General features: G+C 32.2%; 1 protein-coding gene across 1 annotated transcript; it reads left to right on the forward strand.

Moving 5' to 3' along the window:
- The first annotated feature begins 1,834 nt into the window (after positions 1-1,834).
- LOC107635607 (probably inactive leucine-rich repeat receptor-like protein kinase At3g28040) lies at positions 1,835-5,937 on the forward strand. Its single transcript, XM_016339122.3, has 3 exons — positions 1,835-2,081; positions 2,252-4,065; positions 4,174-5,937. Exons 2-3 carry the CDS (start codon positions 2,525-2,527, stop codon positions 5,654-5,656), a joined length of 3,024 nt encoding a protein of 1,007 aa, XP_016194608.1. The 5' UTR covers positions 1,835-2,081; positions 2,252-2,524; the 3' UTR covers positions 5,657-5,937.
- Positions 5,938-18,724: the final 12,787 nt, after the last annotated feature.

The raw sequence follows: 18,724 nt of genomic DNA on the forward strand, positions 1-18,724 counted from the left end.
TATAAATAAAACTTTTTTTAAATATTAGAATAAAAATAATATTTTATTCTAAAATAAATCTACCGTTATTTTTTAAACGAATGAGATAAGATATTGATGATATAGCAGAATCAAGATTCCCTTTTAGCAGACAGGAGGACAACTAGATTTTATTTCAATCAAAAGCATCATAGAAAAATAAAACCACATGACTTTATGGTTTGGAATTATATGCTCTAATTATTTATGTGCAATCTCAGAAAGAGAGAAAGAGAACCTTGCCAGCGCATATTTATTGTTAACCAAGCTGAAGTAGTAGCACCAAAATCAATGTACCATAAAAAATAATTGGCTCATGAATAAAAATACAGTTACTCATTTGAACCATCATCGTACAAGTACAAAAGTCCTCACAAGATAAACAGTAAATATAAATATATATGCACACAAAATTATTCTTCAAACAAACATTAAAAAAGATAGAGCATCTCAACGTACACTCATGCACACACTAGCTATTCTTATTTCAAAAGTGGTAATTTTTTATTTTTTATTTTTTATTTACACTACTCCTATACACATAATTAATAACTTGTTAACTAACTATTTACTACTAGTTATTATATTATTAGGTTTGTATCATGTTAAAATTTTTAATTTATTATTTTATTTTTTCTCTAAAATTGTATTTGATATCCCAATTCTTAAAAAATTTTAATCGAACATTTTAATTTTTTATAAATTTTAATTATTAAATCAATCTCTAGTATTAAACAAAATCAATATTCATACTAAAAATTAAATATATCAATTTCTATCATTATTTAATAATAACTTAATGGTCTTTAAGAAATTTTAAAATTATTAATTCAGTTCATTCAATTAAAATTTGTTGAGATTAAATTATTTGATTAAAAAAATTTATGAAACTATTATAGATATCATGCTCTTCTAATTTAGTTCGAATGCCACTTGACATCCTACCATGTGTTGAAAACGTACTACAGTCATGACATGTATCACTTAAACAGATTTCTCAATCACAATGAGACTAAAATCACTATGTTTAATTACTTGGTCTGTTTCTATAGTTTCACTAAATTTTTAATTAGATTTTTATTTTTTTTTACTGAGTCCCTATATCATATTAGATTTTGTAATTAAATCTCTGTTGTGATAAAAATGCTAAAATTAATAAAATATTCCGTTAAACAAAACGAATATGTTTAACATTTGATTGAATATTTGGTATAATTTAATCCGTTAATTTTAATGTTTTTGTCACGATAGGGACTTAGTTACAAAATCTATCTGATATCGTATAAGGATCTAATTAAAAAAAAAAAGACCTAATTAAAAAATTTAATAAAAATATAAATACTAACATATCAGAGTAATTAAACCAAATAACTAACACAGTACAATTTAAAATTCACAAACCATTTTTAAAATAGAAGAAATTTTGAGAGCTAATATTGTAATATTATAACTAATATTTAACATAAGAAAAAAATCACTCGAAATTCTTAAAAATAAAAGTATCCAAAATTTAATTAAAAAAAACATTTGCAAATTAAACACAACAAAAGTTCATTTTTAGTGAGTTTCATAATAAATTTGTTTAGCAACCTGCTATAATATTCTGTTAAAATTAACTGTTATAATATTAGTTCGCTAATATTACTCTTTAGAATATCAAAAACTAAAATAAATGATACTTACAAAGCTGAGGTAAAAGCAAAATGAAGTTGAAAAACAATGGTTGTGAAAGAGAAGGAACGTGTAGGGTGTAGGACACGACAAAGCCTCCTCGTTTGGCAGAAAGACAAAAGGGCCATGAGATGAGATGAGCCTTGTAAGTTGTAATGTGGTGGCACATTTTGTCAGTAGCTACTACCCATCTTTGTTGGTCCTAAATTGTTTCCTTACACTCACGGACTTCACTAACCAAACACTTCCTTATATTACATTACATACCAATTATTCACCCCTTAACTACCTTTCTTTTCTTTGACCAATTTGGATTGGTCGAGTTGCTAACTCGTCCACTTAAGCAGATGTTAGCAATTCGAATCCCGCTTTATGCATACAGCAATCTATTAGTCATAGACTCCCCATACTCAATGAGTTATAGCTCAAATGGCATAGACTTCTTATACTGAATTAAGAGGTTGCGGGTTAGAGTCATATATCTTTCCAAATTTTAAGCCAATGAGTAATAGCTCAAATGGCATAGACTCCCCATTCTCAATTAAGAAGTTGCGGGTTGCAGGTTCGATAGAATTCAGATCTGCAACGGATTAGTCCTAGATACGGTGAAGAAAAAAAAAAAAACTACTTTTCTTTAATCTCCTTTAATTTCTCTCACACCATTTTTGTAAAATCATATCATCACATTATTCCTCTATCTTCTCGTGAACACTTCCCTTTGTAACATCCTTTTCATTCATCTAGCTATATACTAAGTTTTAATATCATACCATATATTATCATAAATAAACCATGATGCTGTAGCTATAAGCTAAACTACCAAAGAACAAGAATAATGGCAAGTTTTCAGTTTCTGAGTTTGCTGATTGTTGTTTCAGTTTTGAGTTTTTGCTATGGAGACAGCAATGACATGAATAATGTTCAGCTGAATGATGATGTTCTTGGCCTAATTGTGTTCAAATCAGACCTCCATGACCCTTCTTCGTCTCTTGCTTCATGGAATGAAGATGATTCAAGTGCTTGTTCATGGAACCGGGTTCAGTGCAATCCAGCAACAGGAAGAGTCACTGAGATCAATCTTGATGGGTTGGGATTATCTGGAAGAATTGGAAGAGGCCTTGAGAAGTTGCAGCATCTAATGGTATTGTCTCTTTCTCATAACAATTTTAATGGTAGCATTACTCCTTCACTTACACTTTCCAGCACCATTCAGAGTCTTAATCTAAGTCACAATGGCTTCTCTGGTCAAATACCAACTTCATTTCTTAATATGAGTTCAATTAGGTCTCTTGATCTTTCTCACAACTCATTCTCAGGACAAATCCCTCAAAGTTTCTTTGACAGTTGCAATTCCCTTCACTACTTTTCTTTGTCCAATAACATGTTTGAAGGACAAATTCCTAGCACAATCTCTAGATGTTCTTCATTGAATAGCATTGATCTTTCGAATAACCGTTTCTCCGGTTATGTTGATTTTGCTGCTGTTTGGTCATTGAGTAGGCTTAGGCAATTGGATCTTTCAAGCAATGCCTTATCAGGTTCTTTGCCTAATGGAATTTCTTCAATTCATAACTTGAAAGAGATCTTGTTAAGGAAAAACCAGTTTTCAGGTCCATTGCCTAATGATATTGGACTCTGTCTTCATTTGAATAAGCTTGATTTGAGTGATAATCAGTTCAATGGGTTGTTACCAGAGTCATTGAATAGGCTTAAATCTCTGAGCTATTTAAGTACATCGAAGAATATTTTCGCCGGCGAGTTTCCTCAATGGATTGGTACCATGACTAGTCTTGAACACTTGGATCTTTCCAACAATCAGTTCATTGGAACTATTCCGGATTCCATTGGAGAATTGAGATCATTGGCATATCTGAGTGTTGCGAATAACAAGCTCGAAGGGAACATTCCGGCTTCATTAGTTTCTTGCACAGAGTTATCAGTTATCAAGCTTAGAGGGAATGGTTTCAATGGAAGCATACCAGAGGCCTTGTTTGGCCTTGAATTGGAGGAAATAGATTTTTCTCATAATCATTTAACAGGTCCAATCCCAGCTGGGTCAAGCAGGCTATTGGAAAGTCTCATCAAATTGGATCTCTCAGAGAATAATCTTCAGGGGAATATCCCTGCTGAAATGGGGCTACTTTCAAAGCTTAGATACTTGAATTTGTCTTGGAATGATCTTCATTCTCATATGCCTCCAGAGTTTGGTCTGCTTCAGAATCTAACAGTCTTGGATCTTCGAAACAGCGCCTTGATCGGCTCAGTTCCATCCGATATATGTGATTCGGGTAACTTGGCTGTTCTTCAACTTGATGGAAATTCATTGGAGGGGTCTATTCCAGAGCAGATTGGAAATTGTTCATCACTTTACATGCTGTATGCTTCCTGTTTCTCAACCTCTATTATCATTTCTTAATCATGTTTGTGTCACAACTTATTTAAACTTTTTTTAAAGATACTAATTCCTCTCTATCTTTTATGCAGGAGTTTGTGTCACAATAATTTGAGTGGTTCAATCCCAAAGTCCATGTCAAGGCTAAGCAAGCTCAAGATTCTGAGATTGGAGTTCAATGAACTGAGTGGAGAGATACCAATGGAGCTTGGAATGCTTCAAAACCTTCTTGCTGTGAACATATCATACAACAAGCTCACAGGTAGGCTTCCAACAGGAAGCATATTTCAGAACTTGGACAAGAGTTCCTTGGAAGGAAACTATGGTCTTTGTTCACCATTGCTGAAAGGTCCATGTATGATGAATGTACCAAAGCCACTAGTTCTTGATCCAAATGCTTACAACAACCAAATAGGCTCTCCTAGGCAAAGAAATGAATCATCTATGGCTACTGGCCTAAGTCATCACCACAGATTCCTTAGTGTTTCGGCCATTGTCGCGATTGCAGCCTCATTTGTGATCATATTAGGAGTTATTGCTATTAGCCTACTCAATGTTTCTGTAAGGAGAAGGTTAAAATTTGTGGACAATGCCTTGGAAAGCATGTGTTCGAGTTCTTCAAGATCCGGAAGTCCAGCCACAGGGAAGCTAATTCTGCTTGATTCACAGTCCGGCTCGCCGGATTGGATCAGCAATCCGGAATCCTTGCTCAACAAGGCATCAGAGATTGGTGAAGGAGTGTTTGGAACAGTGTACAAAGTTCCATTGGGATCACATGGAAGAATTGTTGCAATCAAGAAACTCATAACCTCAAACATAATCCAATATCCTGAAGATTTCGACAGAGAAGTTAGGATCCTTGGAAAAGCAAGGCATCCAAATTTGATTGCATTGAAAGGTTACTATTGGACACCTCAAATTCAGCTTCTAGTAACTGAGTATGCATCAAATGGTAGCCTCCAATCCAAGCTTCATGAGAGAATCTCTTCAATTCCTCCACTTTCTTGGGCTAATAGGTTCAAGATCTTGCTTGGAACAGCAAAGGGTCTTGCACATTTGCACCAGTCATTCCGGCCACCCATAATTCACTACAACATAAAGCCAAGCAACATCCTTCTTGACGAAAACTTCAATCCGAAGATATCAGATTTCGGGTTGGCAAGGCTTCTAACAAAGCTTGACAAGCATGTTATGAGCAACAGGTTTCAGAGTGCATTAGGCTATGTTGCACCAGAGTTAGCATGCCAGAGCTTAAGGGTGAATGAGAAATGTGATGTGTATGGTTTTGGAGTGATGATTCTTGAGCTTGTGACAGGTAGAAGGCCAGTGGAGTATGGTGAGGACAATGTGCTAATACTCAATGATCATGTTAGAGTTCTTCTTGAGCAAGGGAATGTGTTGGAGTGTGTTGATCCATGCATGAATGAGTATCCAGAAGATGAAGTTTTGCCAGTTTTAAAGCTTGCAATGGTTTGCACTTCTCAGATACCTTCTAGCAGGCCTTCTATGGCAGAAGTTGTTCAAATTCTTCAAGTCATTAAGACTCCAGTTCCTCAAAGGATGGAAGTTTTCTGATAATGTGAGAAATTCTTCAAGTCATTAAGGCATTCGAATTAGGGAATCACACTCTATCTTGTAGTACAAACAAAATGAGTCTATGTTTAACTATCTTCAAGTACAGAAAAGCTTTCTTGTTGTTAAGCTTTCTTCTCTCTTTTTCTTTCCCTTCATTATCTGTATTGCTATTTAACTTTGATGAAGAATTTGGTTTGTTTAGACTGTTCATTCAAGTATAAGGTGCTTTTTCCATGCATATGGAATCACTATTGTATAAAATCTGCAATTCTTATCTCTCATTTTCTGTTCTACTTTGTTTCTATTGGCAGTGAGAAAATAGTTAGTTGTTATCTGAACTTTTATCTTATATTAAGCTAAAAAAATTAGCCATGCACATTATAAATAGAGGTTATAAATATATACATAGGAAAGCATAAATCAATTAATCATAGGCATGGAATATGGCTACACAAGATTCCATCATTGTTGTTGTTGTTGTTCTATAATTGGAAAGTGAATATGATGGAATGAGATATGTCATTCATCAAAGTAAGGACACAAAAAAAGACAAAAGTAAAAGGTTAAAAGCCTTTCTGGTTTGGTATTTTTCAAGGATTCCTTTTTCTTTCTCATCCAAATTAAAGGGGTACTTACTTTGACCCGACCAAAGAAAAGTTATTTTTCTTATTTTTTTTATTAAGAATTTTCATAGATGAGTCTAATGATACTTTAGATTAAGGCTTGGTAAAGTTTTTATTTTTTAGAATTAGTTTGTAAAAATTAGCTTTTAAAAGATAACTTTTTAAAAAGTATTGCATTTATGTTTGATAAATTAAATTAAAAATGATTTTCAATAAACAAAAGTAACAACAATTAATAAATAGCTTTTAAAATTAAAAAGTATGACATAAATTTAAGCGTTAAATTTAAAAATTAGTTAATACATGAGGTTATATTAGATTTTTAATTTTTGAATCAATTTTGAAAAGCTCAACCTCATGTGATTTCAAAAGTATTCCGATCTTTTAAAAACTAGAAACACAAGTATATAGTCTTTTTTATTTACCAAACTTAAAATGAAGAGTTTGTACTTTTAAAAAATACAAACACCTCTTCAAAAAATTTTATCAAACCAAATTTAAATTCTTTAACTTAATAAAACAGCCACTGTAATTATTTTTCTGATAAAAACTCTGAATTTAAAGATGAGTAGAACAAACTCTTCAAAAAATTTTATCAAACCAAATTTAAATTCTTTAACTTAATAAAACAGCCATTGTAATTATTTTTCTGATAAAAACTCTGAATTTAAAGATGAGTACAACAAACTCATAAGTAGATTGTCACGATCAATTAAATAATAGATGCATAATTGTAAATTCATTTTCATTCGTATGATAAGCTAATAAGTAATAACTAATTCTATATTTTTATAGATAAAGTTTTACGTTCATTTGATGTCGCATATTTTATTGTTTTACAGTTTAATAGATTCATTTACATTATGTTTGGATCAATAGAAATGAGAAGGAAAGAAAATGCACGGAGGAAAAATTGATGGAAAATGAAGTTTCCTCTTATTGGATGAGCATAAAAAATAGATGGAAAAGGAAAAAATGGCTTGGGACCCACATTTAAGTTTTCTTTCCAAACCTGCGAAAAAAACCACCGAAAGTTCTAAAATAAGATAAAATTATTAATATGTCCATTGTTAAAATGCAAAGTAAAATTTATAACATTTAATTGAAAATAAAAAAGGATCAATTTAAAAAAATATTATTGTTAACAATAATAATACATTAAAATTTTAAAATACAATTAAGATCACTTTTTTATTAAAAAAATAATTTAAATACTTTAATATATTATAATTTACATATAATATAAATAAGGATATTAATATAATTTTAGTTGGTTATAATTTTTTCTTTTTTTATTTTTTCTTTTATTTAAATAAAAAAATTTTTTTACTTTTTTTTCATTCATTTTTTTTTATCCAAATAATATAAAAAAAATCAATTTTTTCTTTTATTTTTTTTTCTCTCATTTTCTTTTCTTCCATTTTCTTTCTTCACCTTTTCTATTTTGCATCCAAACAAAATGTTAGTGAAATTTTCTTTTCCTTTTAATTTGAAAAGTACACTATGTGGTTGTGTTTCCAATTTCAACCTCCCGTCACAGCAGCAAAAGATGTGAATAAAAAGTGCATGCTCTCAAGAAAAGATTTTTTTTTACCGTTGAACCATGTCAATGTAACTACCGGACACCAGCCATGACTTGGCAGAAATTAATAATACTGTATAACACTCCGGATAAATATCAGTTAAAATGAGCAAAAATTTTGGTTATACAAAATAAACAAAAAATTTGGTTATATAAAAAGAATATTTTGGTTGAATATACTTTTCACCAACTTTAAAATGATGAATATTAAGAGATATACAAATTAAAATTTTGAAAAAGATTTTGGCTACTTAATAAAAAAATTGCAATTGATTTTTTTGTACCAATTATTTTATGTTTTATCAATGAATTTCTCCTTATTTTGTTTGTGTAAAAAATTATTTTCTTTTTCATTTAATATAAATTAAAAAAAAATAATAAAAATAACAAATCTAATGAAATTAGAAATTAGACTTATTTTAGTATGATTTATATATATCAGTGCTATTTTTTATACCAAAACATGAAATAGAATTCCAATTCTTAAAAAAAATTATTCTAAGGGTTAATCAATGTAAAATACATTATTTTAAAAAAATGGTAGGAAATAAAAAAATTTACATAAATATTAAAAAATATCAATTTATATCACACACATCTAAAGAATGAAAATAACATTAATATATGCAAACATATAAATAGAATTTAAATAAATAAAAAAATAAAAAAATAATTTTTTATAAACAAATTAATGGTATAAAATAAAATATAATTGACAAGACATAATATTTATATGACATGATTGTTGAAATAATAAATAAAAATTACATTACTTCATTATATATATATATCATACCAATGGATTGAATATATAAAAAAACTACATACAAATTTCAATCGATTGTGTTACCACATCAATCGATTGAATAAGAAAATCCCATATTACTGTGTGAAATTCAATCGATTGAATTATAAAAAAAATACGATTATATATAGGGGTGGCAAAGCGGGACGTCCTGCCCCAACCCGTCCCGTCCCGCGCAACTAATATGGGTTCAAAATGCTAGCCCGCTCTGCTTTATGGCGGATTGGCGGGCTAGCCCGCTTGACTTTTTTTTTTGAAAATAAAATTTATTAAAATTAACCAAAAAATAATAATTAAAAAATCAAATACAAATAAAAAATAATTAAATTATAATATAATTTTTTCACTATATTTTTTAAAATTTTTAACTTCAATAAAATTGTTCAAAATAATATTTATCAATAGAATCATCTTTATTTTAAAAAATAAGTCACATAATTTAAGCAAATATACGAAATTGTAAAATAAAATAAATAAAGTTAATAACTAAAAGAAGAATAAAAATAAAAAAAATATTTGAAAATTCTATAATTATTAATTTTATAATAGTAATCACTCTTTTATTTAATAAAAATAAGAAATAAAAATCTTCGGCCCGGCGGACCGCCCGTCCCGCCAAAATCCACCAATTTGGCGGTGCGGATTAGCAGATTTTTTTTAATTTGACGGGCTCCAAATCTTAGCCCCGACTCATTTTTTTTAGCGGATTTAACGAATCGGAACCCGACAGATTCAACCCGTTTTACCATTCCTAATTATATACTGTGCGAAAATCCCATATCCCTTTAGTTTTTCATTAGGCTTCTTGAACCAAACGTCTTGCTATTCCCTATGTCATGAAAAAATGTTTGGTTTTTAAAAAATATTTTTATTTTTCTTTAATTGATCAAAATTTCATATAAATACTATATTCTATATATAAATTTATATGAAAGAAAAAAAAAAAAAGCATTGCCGTCCTTTTACTACTGCCTACAATGGCAGCACCTTCGTCATTAATTAAGCATTTCCAAAATTCTTGGGATGGAAGGATTACAAATCGATCATGATCAATGCCCTGACCCTGAACATTTCTATCAGCAATGTTAGGTATGGAACTCAGGACATTCTGAGTAATTGGTCCAGAAAATTCGTATTTCTTTTAGAATTCAGCAGGAGTAACAATGGTATTCCTTTTTAAATAACTAACTCCATAATTTTGTATAACTATATAACAAAAAAAATTAAAATATTAATTAATCATAAAAATAACGAGTCAATAATTACTATCTAGTATTTTTATTATGTTTAAACTATGATTCATAGCACCATGGTTATAAATGTATGAATCAGGATGGTAAGATTTACCTATGTAAATGTTTGATTTTTGATAAAAACAACTTTCCCATATCATGATATGTTTACTACTGCTTCTGCTATTAGATATGATTCAAACTCTATTTCTCTTCTTATTGGTGTTGTATCAAATAATCTACTTGTTGATCGAAAAATATTTTTGATAAGAGTGAATTGATTCGGAATGAGTCAGATGTGGTCTCTCGAAAAAATATACGCATGAATATGAGGTTGGAAGTAATTGACGATGATTTAGATTTCTATTGTTTTGTTAATCGAGTAGGCCTGATCAAATAGGAGATTGGATTCGAGAAATTGAGTAAGATCTTCCATGAGCTGGTCGAATAGTCATAGAAGTGGGAGAGTTAGTGGCTTCTTCTATTACACGAAGAAATCATGGGGAATATCTACAATCACGCGGCGGAAACGGTTACCAAGAAACTTTAACTCAGGAAACACTCAAGCACACTCATATCCTCAATCGAATTATTTTTCTGTAGGGTTCCTTCCACGTTCTTTATTCTTTCAATTTACTTTTCTGTAAAATTTAACATTTCAAGTAACTTTATTTTCCAAGTGTTTTCTATTTTCATTGTTCAATTTATCTTTCTGCATTTTAATCTTTTATGTTGAAATTCTTTGATCCAATTGAAGGTATTTTATTGTTTTCTTTTAAATTTCAATACAAATTTCTTTATTGTCTGTACATTTATTCTTCAAAAACCTTCATGTTTAAGTTTCATTTGTCAATTTACAAACTTTTTTTATATTTTCGACGCTTTGATACACTTTTAGAAAACTAGTACTCGCACAGAGGAGTAGATTTAGCTTCCAAATCACTAAATATCGAACCACCATCGATTTGCTAAAAATCAACAAAACACTACCTCTAACTCCTACTCACATTCATTATCAAGTTCTTGGTGCTCTTAGTGATAATATGCCTATTAATGACGATGAAAATTCTCACACTCATTCTAATGCCTCTACTAATAGTGTTACAAGTGAACAGTGCAGGTCTTCCTCAAACAACATAAATCAAACCTCCCCAAATGTTGTTTGCAAGCAATACTAATTCTACAATAGCTGATACTTTCCCATGAACAAATTACATCTCTTCCACCTAATCAAATTTCTAGTTCTGGCTTAGAAATTACTTGACCACCCTGCCCACCCACTACAACGAATACACATGCAATGGTGACAAGATCCAAAACATGAAGTTAAAAACCAAGATTTTTTCTTACTACCAACACTATTGATTTGACATTACAGGTTCCTAGAAATGTAACCTAAGCCCTCAGCTCCAGTCGTTGGAAGTCAGCCATGGATTTAGAATATCAAGCACTCTTAAAATGCAATACATGGGAGCCTTGTTGAACCACCACCAACAGCCACAATTATTGGATGTAAGTGGGTTTATGCAATTAAGAAAAACCCAAAAAGAGAAATTTGAAGATACAAGGCTCGCCTTGTAGCTAAGGGATTTCACCAAATAGAGGGTGTGGACTATGAACAAGTGTTCAGTCCTGTGATTCGTCCCTCTACAGTTAGAGTGGTTCTAAAGATTGCTACAAGTCAAGGTTGGGTGCTATGCCAATTTGACTTTAATAATGTCTTTTTGAATGGCATTTTACATGAACAAGTTTACATGCAATAATCACAAGGCTATGAGAGCTCTAATCCGAAACTGGTTTGTAAACTTAATAGAGCTTTGTATGGTCTTAAACAAGCACCCGTGCTTGGTATTTCACTCTCAAAAATACATTGAAATAGTTCGGGTTAGATTGCACAAAGTCAGACACATCATTATTTGTAAAATTAACTTCAACATCTGTTATTTATCTAATGGCTTATGTTGATGATATAGTGGTTACAGGTGGTGACCCGAAAGAGGTTGAAGCTCTTATTAGTAGCCTGAATCAGAATTTTCCTTTGAAGGATCTTGGGAAACTCAGTTAGATTAGTGTAGCTAATATCTCTTCTCTGGTTTATGTATAAAAGCACTGCACTACTTGTATCTAATATACAAAAATTATAACGCTCAGTTTCTGATATTTAGTTTCTCTCTTATCATTGTTCAGTCTCTTTTTCTCTTGCTATATCACAAATCACAATACTGAATAATGATTGAAAGGTAATTTAAGAGCAATAAAGACTAAAATAAAATAAAATACCTTGGTGCTCCCTTTCACGCACCAATCACCATCACCATCACGATCACGTTTAACCAATATATCATCCAGTTGGTAGTTAGAGTTCTCTTTCAAGAAGTCCTGTCTCAGAAGGACATTTGTTTAGGTAATGAGCAAAGTTTAATTGTTCGGATTCGAAAGAGGCCTTTCTTCCAATGAGACCGTAGCTATCTCCAACCGTGGCTAATCTCAAATTGCCTTCCAGTATCAAAAACATTAGCAAGGTTGCGAGAATCGGACCGGTCAAAGAACCGGTGTGGTCACTGGTTCAATGATTTACTGGTTCGATCGGAGTTCAACCGGGATTCAATCGGTTTAATTAAATATTAAATAAAATTATTAAAAAATCTAAAAATAATTTTAAATAATAAATTATTATAAATATATAAATTTAATAATTTCTAACTTAATAAAATTTAAAATTTCACATAATAAAGAGCAAAACTTCAAGAAGAAAGCTATGTAGAGTCAGCACCTAAGCATAAATATGCAGCATATACATATAGTATTCTTCCATACATTTTTTGAAACAGAAGAAATTTCATTCAGGATAAAGGAAAGACATCTAACATAGCCAAGTTCTGAACATGGCTTGGGGCATCTTCCATCCACATGCAATTTGGAGTGGTAAGAGCTAAGGTTGCTAATTCATGAGCTACTCTATTCTCTTCTCTCTTAACATGACTAAATTCCACAAATCTAAAATTTCTAATAAGTGAAATGGCATCAGTAATAAAAGTTCCAAAACAAGAATTAAAACACCTTCTCTGTTTGAGGGCACCCATTACTTCTATATTGTCACTTTCAAGAATCACCTTTAAAAAACAACAGTCTTTTGCAAAATTCAACCCCCCAAAATGCTGCATATGCTTCTGCTTCATGTGCTTCAAGGGGATAAGGTATTGCCTGGGTTGCTGATGCCTCCATTATGATTCCCATCTCATTCCTAATTACAACACCAACTCCTCCATTAATATCGTGTGACTCATTATGTATTCTTCCATACATTAGTCTTTGAAACAAGACTAAAAATGCACAAGTACAAGCATAAAAATCAAAACCATGTAAATAACATGACACTTATGTTTAAATTGTTAATAACCACAACACCAGTAGCAGTTTAAATACAACACCAAGAACAACACAGCAAGATTATTAACAAAAAAATACAGATTATTGTGTAATATAAATTATTAACAATTAATCAATAACACAGCAAAAAAAATAATTATTAACACCATAACAAGAACACAGTAACAGCCAAAAACACAGCAAAGAGGATTGCAACAGCACACCATTCCATACCATAACACAGCAAGAACACAGCAAAGAGGAGAGGACTCACCTACCAGAATCTTCAGCGAGCACGGAAGAGCAGAGGGAGGCGACCACGGCAGAGCAGAGGGAGCTGGAGAAATTGCGGCGAGCAAGGCAGAGCAGAGGGAGGGGACCACGGCAGAAGTTCAATAAAAAGCCTTTTGAATTGAAGTTCAACATCTTCAGTATCTTGTGGCTGTGGGTTACTTTGTGATTGTTCCATCTGTAACAATCGGAAAATCAAATTCATGAAGCAGCAAATAAAAATCAGAAGTAGCAAACAAAAATCATGAAGCAATCAAAAACAAATTCACTGATGAACAAATAACCTCAGCAAATAAATCAAAAAATTTATTCAACATAGGAAGTTACGAACAGAAGCCAGAAAAATTTATTCAACATTTCAACAAATTTATTCAACATACAAAAAATTGAAGAACAAATTTATTCAAAATTCGAACGGAAGCCAGAAACCCAGAACTTACCGCAAGTGAAGAACGAACAGAAGCCAGAAAAATAGCACGAACAGAAGGCAGAAACCCAGAAACCCAGAAGCCAAAAACCCAGAACCCGCAACGGTGCTTCACGACCAGCGACCAAAACCCAAAAACCCAGAAGACAGAAACCCAGAACCCGCAACGGTGCTTCACGACCCGCGACCAAAACCCAGAAACCCAGCAGCCGCAACAGTGCGCGACGACCCGCGATGGTGGGAGTGTTCTTCACGGCGTTCGTCGGTTGTCCGTCGTTTGCAGATTGTCCAGCCTCGAGCTTAGGGTTGGGAGTGGAGTGTTGAGTGTTCTTCGAAGATTAGGGATTGATTTAGGGTAAACTGATTGTCACGATTCAAAATGAGTCATAACCGGCGCTTAAGAAAATAATCCTATAGCAAGCCTAACATACTCAAATATAAATTGAATAAGCAAGTTACAAATATTTTACAAGTTCTAAAATAAATAGTTATATACTTTTTAACAAAAAAAAAATTAAAATAACTAAGAATGGTTGGATCCTGCTTGTGACATATGGAGCATATACTTCTAGGAATTCGACAAAGAATAGGTACTCATTGCAGACCGTTACTCTTGAATAGAAAGTCTCACATAGTCAAATATTTGCTCCTGAAAAATATTTTTTAAAAAAAGGGTGAGTTTTGCAACTCAGTGACCAGACAATACATCTATAATCGATATGAGACCATATAAACATTATTATTAAAATAATTTTTTGTTAGAAAATAATAGTTGATAATAATAAGTGAATCAATAAGGGAGTTCTCATACAGAAATCAAATCAAATAATCCACACTTGGACGGCTCCACCTCTAAGGGTAGCCCTTTCCTCCCGTGTGTCCTAACAGAATAACAGATCTAACGTGTGGCCTACACGTTAGGCTAGCAACACCCCTGCTAGCTGGAGTCTGAGTTAGATACATCTAAGTTAACGTCATAACCGCCGTTAACTACGGTTTTCTAATACGAGTCTCCCAAACCAATTCAAAACATATAATTTCAAATATAACAAATCTTTGATCTTTCAAATATATAAGGTATCGAATCAAATCAAATCGTATTATACTTTCTCATCAGAATCCTTTCCAATTATACTTTTTCAAAAATAACACCTTTCAAATATATTTCACATTCTTTAAACTAAGTGAATACCAACAAATATTTCAAGCTTCAAAAACAGATATTCAAGTAAATTCAAACATTTTAGAATAATACAAAACTTCATAAAAAATATATATGGTCTCAAAAACAGATATTCAAGTAAGATCAAACAATTTAAAATAATGCAAAACTTCATCAAAAATATATATAGTCTCATGTATAGTTCCGAAAGTATAAACTTCAAAAACGAATTATTTAATTCAAAAAAATCAATTATTCTAATCCATTTAAAATCATTTAAGGCAATTATAGTGAGTATAATTCAAAAGTCATAATTGATTTATATCAAAATAATTATAGATGCACAATCAAATAATTATAAATATAAAGTCTACTCACAATGTGGTCCCAAAGGACCAAAGATACCAAACCCGGAGTGCCAAATTCAAGATGAGGAGGATTGAAGTAGAATAAAACAAATGAGCGCTAAATTTGGACCGGAGTAGCGACAAGATGGAGCTGGCGATAATCCTGGAAATCTAAAACAGGCAAAACTAAAATCGAATTAAAACAAGGACAAGACAGATTAAATGGTGGCATAATAGGACATGAAAGCTAGAGCAGAATCAAGGAAAGAGGCTGGAATGGGATAATGACTTCAGCTCCAGTAGCACCAACAACTCCGGCGGCAACGACGATGGCTTGGTTCAGGTACATCCGAACGGCGACAGGAACAGCGCAGCAGCGGAGGGTCCCTCCTCGGCATTTCTCTCTCTGGAAACTCCTCTCTCTTGAAGCTCCAAATTTGCAACTACGACAATGACAGCGAGGCTAGCTTCGACGGCGGCAGCTAGGCGTTTCTTGGCGACAGAGGTGCGGCGGCCATGGCAGCAGCAGCAGTGGAGTTCCAACGGTGGTGGAACCTCCCTGCAACCCTTTCTCTCTCCACACGTGTTCTATTTCTCCCCCCGGCGACAGATCTGGCGGCGCGAAACGGAGGCACGAACGGCGGCAATGGTGGCTAGGCTTGACGGCGACGACCCTTCCCGCGATGACTCTGGGTAGAACGGCACGTCTTCCCTCTGTTTGCGAACCTCCATGGACGGCGATGATGAAGACCTCGACAATGACGACAGCGACGCGGGCTCCATAGGACGGTGACACCTCCTTCTCCCCGCGCGGCTCTCTCTCTCCCTCGGTTCTGGCCTTCCTCGCGACGACACGATGGCGAAGACGGTGGCAGTGACGCCCACCAGCGCCACCTCCCTTCCTTCCTCTTCTCTTCCCTCTCCGGTTCTCCCCCTCTTCTCTTTTTCCTTTCTGTTCATTTGTTCTGCTGTTGGGTAAGGGTGGCTAGGGTTCTGGTGAATGTGTGAAGGAGTGTGTTGTGTCCAAATTAGGGTTAGGATTTTGGTTTGAAAAAAAAGAAATAAGGGTAGTTTAGGGATTTTACACTGATGCTTCTACCCGGGTTGCTCAGCGCTTCAGCCTGTTTTTCTTTTTTTTCTTTTTTTTTTTATAAAATAGCCAAACGATGTCGTTTCAATAGTAGGAGGAAAAATCGGTATTTGAAAAAACCGGGCAGATTTGCCCGGTTCGCCGGTTAACCACCAATTCGTCTGATTCCACCGGTTTTTTGCAATGCAGTTTTACATGTGGACCGGACCGGCTAAGTGATCGGTTTTCGATTAACTCGGTTGAACCGGCTGGTCCGGTCCAGTTTTCAGAACATTGAACATTAGGAAAGATGATCCCACTACTGCAAGCTTGGGGTCTGTTATTGCCTCATCTTCAATAGAATTCAGAAATATGAATCGGTGATCGAACCAGTCAGATTACTGGGTCACTGATTCAACCAGTGGGTTACTGGTTGAACCGTTTGACTCGGTCCTATATAAATAAAAATAAAAAAAGTCAAAAGTTTAAAATTAAAATTTAAAATACATATTTTTACTAACATTTTAAAAATATCAAGTTATTTTAAAACAATATAGAGCATGAACAATAAATTGTTTGTTATTTTTACTCTATCATAAATATTTTTATTTTATTTTTATATTAAAATAACTATTATTTTTAAATTTTAATAATTTATTAATTATTTTATATCTATTATACTATTATATACTACAAGTATTTATTAAAAAATAATATTAATAGATATTATATAATTATAAAAAATAAGTGAGTTTATAATTATTGTTAAATAAAAATATAATTAATTTAAAAATGAGTGAATTTATAATTAAAATTAAAATAAATTAAATAAAAATAAACAATTTGATAAAAGATATCTATATGTATTATAATTTGTATAAATTTTAAAAGAAAACATAGTGGCCTGATGGTTATGCAGTCTATTTTCACTCCCAAACAGGAACATGAATTAACTTCTATCTACTTTAACTGCTTCAAAAGAAAAACAATAAAGAAACAAAGAAAGAAAGACTTACAAACGAATCGATCAACAAGATTATCAAGCAAAAACTTGGAAGCTCTAGAGCCATCAAATCTGTTACCTAAATTATTTCTTTATTAATAATAGATTTACTATTGTAATTTTTTTTTATGAGAGTACATAAAGAGTACATAGTATATAAAGTGTAATAACTCAACAAATATTTTTTAAGGGGATTTTTTATTCTCTTTAACAATGAGAAGAATTTTTTTTAATAATTTTATATTATTGTATGAAAACATAGTATTTTTTTTAACCAAAGATAAGAAGACTCGAAACCGCGACCTATAAATCAAGGGAGCTTATGAGCAAGCTTCTTATGAGGAAGATGAATTGGTCGATGATCATGATCCAAAACTGTGGAGCAGAGAGAGTTGAGGCATTGTGCAGGAATAGTACCTTGGGCAGTGGCAAGGCGCAACGATGCCATGCTTCAAAGTCAGATTGAAATATCATCTCATGCATTGATCATTGGAATCTACGATGGATTTTGTTACTTAGATTATTTCTTTATCAATAATAAGTTTACTATTGTAATTATTATTTTGTGAGAGTACATAAAGAGTACATTGTATATAAGGTGTAATAACTCAACAAATATTTTTTAAGAGGATTTTTCATTGAGAAAAACTTATTATGGCATAATTTTCTACTGTTAAACCCGTGCGATGCACGGCCTTATATTTAAAGTTGATAAGTTAAATTAAAAATAATATTTTATAACCATATATTTTTTAAATTTAGTATAACACTATCATCGTTGTTATATAATAAACGTGTTAAATATGTTGTTTTATCTTTATTCAAAGTAAAATATAAATAGAAGAGTTTGAAGTTTATAATATTCTTGAACCATAAGGAGGGAGACATGAAAAAAATAAGAACATATATAACTGTAATAATAGCATGTTAATTTTACACTAAATTTTATATCAAAAAGCTAATAAAAATTTATCGATCGATAACCTAGTATATTGCTAACTTCATTAGAAAAGCACTAACTTCGTTAGAAAAGCAATTGGCATAGGATGTTGTGCTCTTTGTTACACATTTCATTTCAAATCTGAAAAAAGAGTTATAGATAAATTAGTTATATCTATAGTAAATATTTGTACAAAAGTATAAATCATAACATGCTAT

Source organism: Arachis ipaensis, chromosome B1, assembly GCF_059453495.1.
Source record: "Arachis ipaensis isolate K30076 ecotype BB chromosome B1, ASM5945349v1, whole genome shotgun sequence".
NCBI lineage: Eukaryota > Viridiplantae > Streptophyta > Magnoliopsida > Fabales > Fabaceae > Arachis > Arachis ipaensis.